The sequence below is a fragment of the Nuphar pumila genome, chromosome 11, assembly GCF_984573655.1.
Source record: "Nuphar pumila chromosome 11, dmNupPumi1.hap1.1, whole genome shotgun sequence".
Classification (NCBI taxonomy): domain Eukaryota; kingdom Viridiplantae; phylum Streptophyta; class Magnoliopsida; order Nymphaeales; family Nymphaeaceae; genus Nuphar; species Nuphar pumila.
In genome coordinates, this window is record NC_143259.1 from 7,827,524 (window position 1) to 7,837,153 (window position 9,630).

Sequence of the window (9,630 nt, forward strand, 5' to 3'; positions counted from 1 at the left end):
ACACCCAGCTTCGGCCATGCAGCAAGGGACGCCACCTGTGGGTTTCGAATTTGTGATGTCCCTTCAACTTGGTGACATTCAGAAGTCCCCCTACCAGATGAATAGAGCCCTTGTGGGTTGGTCCATGTGTTCATGCAGATGGAGTCTAGCATGGTCCAGGTTAGGTGGGCTGGGTTCAAGACCAACTTCTACGGTCAATGAGCAGGCTGGGCTCTAACAATTTGGCTTGTTTAGCTAATGCAGTGTGCCTGGTCAAACGTGAATCCGATGAGTTCTGTTGCAATTTCATGACTGGGCATGAGCAGACCAGACCTCAAAGATTGGCCTGACCATCCTAATTGGTAAAGCAGCCGAATGATACAGCTGGATGGTAAAGCCTCACGTTCATAACCAACAGGTCTCGGGTTTGAATTCCATAGATGCTGCCAAGTGGTTTGCAAACTTGAATCCTGTTGAAACTTGGCATCGCAGCACCAAAGTAAAACAGGCTTAAATGCGAGGGTTTTGAATCGCAAAGAATAAAAGAAGAAAGAAAGTGACTCGGATCTGATCCATGCAATCTGAATCCAATTGAATATGCCAACCCGAATCTAAATCCAGATCCACATGGCCCATGGATGATCTCAGTGGATCCCTAAAAAGAACAACACCATGCAATATGAAAGACACCTCGGAACCAAGGAACTTGAACTACAAAATATGAGGCTCTGTTTGGGGGAGTAGCTTGAGCTCGGCTCGAGACGCACACGAGCGAGCTGGCTCATATAAAAACTTTATATATATATATATATATATATATATATATATATATATATATATATATATATATATATATATATATATATATATATATATATATATATATGAGCTCCCTCCGAGCACAACACCTTGTGTTTAGGCTCGACTCGTTTAAGTAACACGAGCAACTCGTGGCTCGGCTCGGCAGCTATACGAACCGATTACAAACTTGACTCGACTCGTTTAAGTAACACGAGCAACTCGTGGCTCGGGTCGGTAGCTATATACGAGAATCACGAACGAGTTCGTTCTTTGCTTCGGCGCAAGAGTGGGTCGGGCTTTGTGGTGCAAATGGCTAGTCTTGACCTTAGAATTTAACAGCGGGTTACTCTCCCTGTTCTGTGTTGTCATGGGAGGAAAGGGCCCCACAAATCCCAATTTGAGCGGGCTTCGTTTGCCCGCGTCTCCACCGGCACCGCCTCCAAAGTCCAATCCCACCACAAGAAATTAGTCGAGGCGAGGGAAGCAGATGCAAGGTGCATCGGTCACCATGGCTACGGTACACGCTCTCTGGTTGGGGAACCCCAAAACCCACCAGAGAAACCACGCCCAACCTTCCAGTTTTCATCCATTGGCGACACCCCAGCTCGGTTTTATCAAATCGACGGCACCCCATTTCGGATTTTCTCCTATCAACGGTGGCCTTTCTCTATTCAAGAAGGGCAAGGTGGGTCTCGCCTCAAGCGTCCGTTGCTCTGCTAGCAACAGGCCGTCTTCCACTGAGATCAGGTAGAGAGAGGTTTCGTCTGTTTCCCATCCTTTTTGCTCTCTTATTTGATGTTTGTTGTTTGTTCTTCGCTCAATTGCTGCCAAGTCGTTGCACAACCGTTCATTAACTCATGCTGATATTCCAAAGAAAAATAGAACTTTTTAATCAATCATGAGATTTTTCCTCACTGAAATTTTCCCGATATTGAGATTGGTGGCATTGGTTTAAGTGCCTCAGAGTATTGAATTCGTTTTACAAGTGATGGTTTTAGATTGAATGCCGATTAATAAATCATGATAATGCTCCTCTGACCACAGTTTGCTGGTTCTGCTTTCCTGGATATGAGTCTATTTGAAGTCTATAATGCTATCCAAATGTCCAGTGAAGTAAACCACCCACGAATGTAGCATGATAACTATTACGAGCCCAACTAGACATGGTTGGATCTAAACAGACGAGCTTCATGTGGCATGTTCAAGGTGAATATTGAACATGGGTTTTGTGAATTCTGTAAAAGAAGCTTGAATGCGAGATTTATGGGTCTAAAAGGTGCAAACTCTAGTCTTTTACATGGGATCCATTGGTGTGTTACGGTTTGATGCCTGTGTTTGTTTGAGAAAAAGAGGTTTATGTCGGTTGGTTCTTTATAGAAGTGATGCAATTATGTCCTTGTTAGTTCCACATTTGACACAGAATCGAGAGCTCTCACGTTTTCAGTTTATGCATATAGCATTGCTTTATCTGTACTTAGCAAAGTTCAAATTTTTTTTCATGCTGTTGTATCGGTTACATAAGCTATTCTTTAATGGCAAATGTATTAGCATTTCAGCTCTGAAGCCAGGATCCGAAGTGAAGTCCTTTCTCCTTTTCGTTCCGTTCGGATGTTCTTCTATCTTGCTTTCATTGCAAGTGGTGCTCTTGGAGGATTGATAGCAACCACCCAACTGATTGCTGCTCTTACAAACCCATTAAGATCTGCTGAATTTCAGGACACCCTGAATGGCCTTGCTATTGACCTGGGAGCTGTCGCTCTCTTTGCATTTCTTTACTCGAGGGAGGTTAAAGCTAAAAATTTGCAGTTAGCAAGGCTTTCAAGAGAGGAGAGTCTTGCAAACCTTAAACTGCGTGGAGATGGGAAGGTAGTTCCTGTAAGTGCTCTGAGAGGAATTGCACGGCTAGTCATACTTGCAGGCCCTGCTTCATTTATCTCAGAGTCCTTCAGACTTAGTGAGCCATACACTGAGAGCCTTCTGGAGAGAGGAGTGCGGGTTGTCCCCTTGGCCACTGATGGAGTCACGCCTGAGTTTGAAATGAAAGAGGATGATGAATTAGCTCTTGTTCAGAAAAGGAAGAAGCTCTGGCAGTTACTCCCTGCAGGCACTTCCGAATGGGCAAAGTAACGCTGAACACGCTGTTAAAGCTTGCAGATTTTTTTTTGTTTCATTCATTTATTCATGTTTGGTGGTTCTTTTATGTGCCTGCAGATGGCTGGATGAACAGAAGGACCTAGCTAATGTCTCAAGAGAGTCCCCTGTGTAAGTACATGCCAACTTCAGTTCATGCACTTCGCTTTACAATTTCAGACTTTTCAATACACATCTTTTTTTAACTACAAATAGATCTTTGGTCTCTTTCACATCGCCTGTATGTGACATGTGACCTTCTCATAGGTTGTTACTTAGAAAGGGCTGCTACTGTATTCCGATAAGCTTCCAGTTTTCCAGCTTCTTTTGACATGCCTCTCATGCTATGCACATGTTTCAAAGAGAAAGTTTTACTTAGATTCATGTTAGCATTTGATCTTCACTTGTGTTCCATTAAAGGAAATGACAGGGTTTTAACAATGGAGTGTCCTTTAAGGTTCTATTACAGACATTCGTTTACTCCCCCTCCCAATCTGATGTTAGTCATCTTACAGATGTTTGATATTTTTTATCTGAAGGTATGTATCTCTACGCATGGATGGTCGTGTCCGTGGTAGTGGTGTTGGATACCCTCCTTGGAATGCTTTTGTAGCTCAGCTCCCACAAGTTAAGGGAATCTGGTCTGGTCTTCTTGATGGAATGGATGGTAGAGTCTAGCTCCTCATTAAGGTCCGTTACATATACTCAGTTTTAGATCTTTACATCTTTATTTCAGACTACATTTCTTGACTTGGTTACTTGAAGCTTTCTGAAGATCTGTCCCTTATCACCTGTTTGTCAGTCTTTATTGATCTAACTGTGAATACACTACTAGCTATGTCACATAGGTGTGGGTGCGGATGCAGCGATGCAGCACTTTAAAAAAACTTGGGTGCGGGGGTGCGGGGAGGGTATATATATATAATCTTGATCAGTTTTAAGTTAACACTACGTGTATGTGTGTGCATTTATGTATTTATATATATAATATAGATAAAACTGAACTGGGTTAGGGTTAACTGAATCTACTTTTAGATAGAAATGGACCTCAGTGTGGTTGACTTCACCTAACACAAAGGAAGCCGTGTCCAAGTATCGCACCCTCATGGGTGCGTGTGCAACGCGGGTGCAGTGCCCTGTTAGAAGAGTCCGTGTTACATAGACTACTAGGTATTATTTGTTAATTGTAGCATAGTGGTTATGAAACATTCAATAGAAATAGAAAATTGGCCTTCTAGCTATGTGGTCATGTACCTAAGAAGTTAATGAAAAAGCACGGAATTAGTATGTTATTTCTCTCTTTTGGAATGTTTTATTACTGGGATTAAATTAGAAATTGGAAAACTATATTTTTTCATAGGCACTAGCAGCTTTCATTACAACTTTGTATTGTCCTTTAAAGCCATGGTCTCCAATGATTTTCTTAAGAATTTCAGGCTTAAGATGTGTTATTTAAGCTGATTATTTATTAGTTTTTTATCTTGATTATAATTACCACTACAGTTTGTTTTTACCAACTATCCGAAAACTGCATTTTGAATTGCAGCAACAGCGTTTGGCAATAATTTGTAGTGTTGGTTCAAGGCATGGTCTTTGATGCCTTTCATGAGAATCCAGGTTTAAGATGACTTGTTTAGTTGGTTTCGTTACTTTGTAATCTTTGTTATAATTTACCACACAACTGGGCGGGTCACCAGAATGCGTAGCCTTATTCCCTATGATAACCATTGTTGGAAGTATTTCTTTTTTCTTTTCTTTGGGGGGTTCTTTACCAGATACCCAAAAAGCTCTCTCTCTCTCTCTCCCTCATTTATTTATTTAGTTGTGCCCTTTGATTTAATCATCTCATCTATATTTTTTTCATTCTTTAGCTCAGCCGTTAATGAGATCCTTCAATCAGAATTGCACTAATTCGTTGGGACAGTAGACTTCTTTTCTTGGATCCGACCAGATTTTCTCTTATTGGCATAATTGCTGTTGATATCTTTCTAACCAATTATAGTGTTCACTGTTCAGTCATTTGCTCCACTGGGAATGCGTTATTGTAGCATATTTCTTTCATTTTTTGGGGGTGTAAATTATTTCCTGCACGTTAGACATTATGAATTAAATATAGCTGCATTTTTTTCATGTATCCCAGATTCCAACTCAGATACCTACCGATAGTAACAATTTTTAAATGTCCATCGTTTGTGATCCATGTAACTTCTTGAACAACTTGGAGTTGTATATCCATGAGGATCAAAGAGTGCAAAAGATGGAAGATCTTACGAATACATGCCATGGCTGTTGAGGCTGGATCAGGTGCAATCACATTGCACTTTTTTTATGTACTGCTGCACCTGACCGCCCTTCATCTTTCCCATACGGCCTGTTAGCTGTGGGTTCCAAGTTCCAACCGCAGATGGCGGGTGTTCAAGTGCAGCAGCACATTTGAAATGTGCAACGTGATTGCACCTGATCTTTTTCAGTGGTTGTTTCTTCAGATAAAATGGCATAGAGGGGCTGTTGGAAGCAATTATTTTGATTTTTGACTACTACAAAGTTTCCCTGGCACTGAGATATGATCTAGTTCGGGATTTATCATATTAATTTGCTTTATTTAGAAATGTTTAACTTGAATAAAAAGATACCTCCTGATGATCTTAGTGCATACGAATGTTCACATATTTTCAGTGAACATGATATATACATACACTAATATTTTTTTTTGTGTGTGTGTTCATGGCCATAAGTAATAGGAATTAAACTTTAGACCTATTAAGCCAAGCTTAAGCTGATTCATTTATAAAAAAGAATACATTGTTACAAAGCTGGAAACAATGGGATTTGAATTCTAAGCTTATTGCTTGCAAGTCAAACACTTCGACTATTTGCTATTCTCTATATTATAAGATATAAGATATTTTGAAATATATCTATTATTACTTAATGAGTCTATACGAGCTGAGTTGAAACAAGCCAAGCAAAACACCTGTTCTTCTTTCTTAGTCAAGAAGTTCGAATGAGCTCTTTACAAGCCTGGCACGATCGGCGCATCCCATTTCCCCAGCTTTACATGGGAAGAATTGCTAATCAAAGTCATTCGACCCAATATGATGTTTAAAGTTTTGGGATCGGTTTTACATCTACATCGGGCAGAGAGAGAGAGAGAGAGAGAGAGAGAGAGAGAGAGAGAGAGAGAGAGAGAGAGAGAGAGAGAGTCATTCAGTGACCAAGAGTGGCTGCACTAGGGTTATTAAAAACTCCACCTACATGTGGGAAACTAGTTTCTTGAGAAACCGTTTTTGAAACCAGAAACCATATGTTTTCAAAACTTGTGGGAAACTTTTAAAATAGTATGAAAATCACGTTTTCCATTGAGTGAAACCCATTTCACATCACATGGGAAACTTACTTTATGTGGGAAACTCGTTTCCCTTGTTTGGGAAGCATGTTTCCATACATTTTTTTGCAAGATTTTCTTAAACACTTTTTTTTAATGAAAAGTTGAAATATATGAGTTATTCAGAAATTTAATTATTTATTTTAATTGTAATCAGTATAATCATATAATTTATAAAATTTTTTTATTAATTCTTACTATTATCCTAATAAAATTAAAAAGTAAAGTTTATGTAAACCTATAATATTTTTTGTCCATATTATTGACATTTGCATTTTTGACGTTTCCGTTTTCCTTCTTGGCAACTTTGGATTGTACCAAGCCACCAAGGGCCCTGCTTAGTGAAGCATTTAGCATCAGTGCACGCTTAATTGAAGATTAATAGAGGTTGTGAGAAATGAATGAGATTACAGTGCAGAGAAAACCCATATGATACAAATGAGTCACATTTGTTTCTTAGCTATTCTTGGCAACGAGGAAGGCCTCGCTTATCTCATCGAGGGGCTTCACTTGACCTCTTTAATCTCATCCAATGCGTAGTTGTTGGTCGACACGTTCGCGTAGTTGACCTTGTTGAACCGCACCACAACCGGGTAACGAGAAGCCGGGTCCTGAGATCCAAAAACTTTTGTTATTGACCCAATTTCTTGTGGCTATTTTGGTGAAAGCAATTCATCAAACTAACTAATACTAATCTGTTGAAGCAATAGTGAGTTGTGGTTGTGCTATGTTCTTCAGGTACGTGATTTATGTGTTGAATATTTTACTAATTAATTAGTTATATATGTTGTGGATATTTGGTCTTATTGGATCCGATCCACATAAGCAAAAGAGCGCAGAAGCTCTGCCGGATTTTCATGGCACGTGGGATCCACCACGTCCAACAAGTGGGACAGTGGGTATTAAAAAGCTGGGCCCAAACTCAACATAATCCAAATCCAATTGGGCAGTGCAATATATGATACATCTAATCTACTACGTACTCCCACATGCTACAAATCATGGTTGTAGGTTGTATCTTCTCAATTAAACCTTATGGATGTACTCAACATAGTTTATTTGATAGGGATCATGTTCTTTTGACATAAAAATAGAAATTTTTAAGTTATGAAATTTTGATACACTGTGAGCAGTTGATTTTGAAATGTCTTAAAAAATATGTATGTATGTTATAATCACATGATCCAAAACTTGTTTTCTACTGAATAATGCTTATAGATCATCCCTATAGGGTCTAATAAAAAAAAACTTAAGAAATTTGAAAATCTAAAGTTTTTATTAGGTGGGAGTAGGTACTCAGGGAGCACCTTATCATTACCAATAATAGCATCCCATCTCTCACAAGTACTATAAAGTTTAAGAGAAGGTTGAGAGAGAGAGAACAAAAATCAAACCTGATCTACAGCAACCACGGATCCGATGCCGTTATACCAATAGGATTCTCTTCTAAGAATCTTCACCTGTAGATATCACGAATTACGTGCATGGTCATTGGTGGTACTTTTAATAAAGTTCACGTCTGCTAGTGTAACAATTACTAGTGCCACTAAATTTTGTCCTTCAACAGTAAGCCATGACCCTACATCTCAATTTAGATCAAGATGGTGATGCCCATTCTCTGTTATAGCGACGGTATTTGGTAGGAATGATCATGAACTAAGAGCACTTTTTTTTTGTAGTTGGCTAAGGAAAAAATAAAAACTCATCCACAACACACTAACAGGACTCCGGTTGATAAAAGTCTAACTGCATTGGTACTTAGATAGTTACACCCTTAGTGTATCCTTAATCAGGCGTCCCAATACCAGATACCAATATGAAACTCATCTCATAAACCATAAAAAAAAGTATCAAACGTTTAAGAAGCTTGTCCCAATTGCTTGAGAAATGCATACCAATCTTTTATAGAAACATGTTTTTCTACATTTTAATCGAGTATCAAGCTCATTTATATTAACAATTTTGCGTATGAACAACAATTTTATTTTATAATGTAATTGTTTTATTAAGCTTTTTAAATATTATAATTTATAGAAAAATTATTATGAAACAATGATTGATTACATGTGTATTTTTAACTATTTTAATTTATAGGTATCTTTATGAAAACATATACATCGCATCAACTTTTTAGAAGCCGTATCAATGATTATTTGAAATTCGTTTCGATATTTCTCGAAATCGTATCAATATGTATTTCAAATAAAAAAACGTAACTGAAACTTTTTAAGTTAGTCTTTTGGGGCAACTATGGATAAAACCCTTTAAGTCTGCCATGGCCACTAGAGACTATATGCAGTTTCTATGTACTTTGTGGCAAGGGGATGTCCTCAGCGTGTTTTGAACCGTGGTCGTCCCATGTCAAGTGACAAACTATTGTCGCTCCTAACCCAGTAGACAAAGCCCTGCTAGGCTAAGACCAATTGATCTAGAAATTCTGTGACAGTGGTGGGGAGTTCTTACCTTTGTACCACGCTTGGGGCCTATGGGTGGTGGTGGGGGTGGCTTGGCAGCGGGTACCTCCGCTGCAGGAGGTGCAGTTGCAGGTGGGGCATCCCCCACTTCTTGAGCTCTGACCACTAGCCTTCCATGGTTGGGGTACTTCCTGGTGATCATGAGCATGGAGGGTCGAGATGAGGACGAGGGGGCGATGAGGCTCGAGCCCAGGGCGAACCCAGTGGCTGCTGATGCCATGTTGCACGTAGCCATCTAGGACCCCCTTTCTTCCCTATGCCTTACAATGGACTGCAGAAGATAACACAACTAAGCTTCAACCAGGAAGATAGAGAGGGAGTGCAAGGGGATTGGTTGATTTTCTATAATTCCATAACCTTTTTTCTCTTTTTGTGTTTATCTTGGTCTCAATGGACTGATTATCTTCTCCTCTGATTCTGGGGGAAGGGCTTTGGTCCAATGGAATTGAGCCACGTCATCACCCTATCCAATCCCTCTAGATAACGCTGCTGTACCCATAGTTTAATTAATTAGCAAAAAAATTTCAAACAAGAGCCAAACTTTTCGTCCTAATTTGTATCCCCGAAATAGTTTTCTTATTTTTCAGGTACGCTCATACTTTTTGAATTCAATCCCATTAGACTTAATTTACATATAGAAACCATAGTGACAAATATCGCAAGATTTATGAAAATCTTGGGATAATATCGCGAGAAATTGCCTGAAAGTTTAAAACGGCAATTTCTTGTCAGATTTTCAAAATATCGCAAGATTTATGAAAAAACATAAATACCGCATTTTAAATGCAATATTTGAGTTTTAAACGGCTATTTATCATGAAAAAAACATGTATTTTTATTTTTAAATATTTTTTATTAATA

The 9,630-nt window shown here is 39.0% G+C and overlaps 2 protein-coding genes across 3 annotated transcripts; one reads left to right on the plus strand and one right to left on the minus strand.

Annotated features, from left to right (window-relative positions):
- The first annotated feature begins 1,230 nt into the window (after positions 1-1,230).
- Positions 1,231-5,044, plus strand: LOC149821819 (protein LOW PSII ACCUMULATION 1, chloroplastic-like). Of its 2 annotated transcripts, none has more exons than XM_089979974.1 (5): positions 1,231-1,527; positions 2,337-2,903; positions 2,992-3,042; positions 3,450-3,600; positions 4,787-5,044. In XM_089979974.1, the coding sequence occupies exons 1-4, from the start codon at positions 1,268-1,270 to the stop codon at positions 3,586-3,588; spliced, it is 1,017 nt and encodes a 338-aa protein (XP_089836100.1). In that variant the 5' UTR covers positions 1,231-1,267; the 3' UTR covers positions 3,589-3,600; positions 4,787-5,044. The 2 variants fall into 2 exon arrangements, with proteins under 2 accessions (XP_089836100.1, XP_089836099.1); XM_089979973.1 differs by having other exon boundaries at positions 1,232-1,527; positions 4,782-5,044.
- Positions 5,045-6,666: 1,622 nt separating this feature from the next.
- On the minus strand, positions 6,667-9,143 carry LOC149821820 (photosystem I reaction center subunit IV, chloroplastic-like). The gene is made up of 3 exons (XM_089979975.1): positions 8,759-9,143; positions 7,690-7,755; positions 6,667-6,906 (listed from the first exon to the last, which is right to left on the minus strand). Exons 1-3 carry the CDS (start codon positions 9,002-9,004, stop codon positions 6,802-6,804), a joined length of 417 nt encoding a protein of 138 aa, XP_089836101.1. The 5' UTR covers positions 9,005-9,143; the 3' UTR covers positions 6,667-6,801.
- Positions 9,144-9,630: the final 487 nt, after the last annotated feature.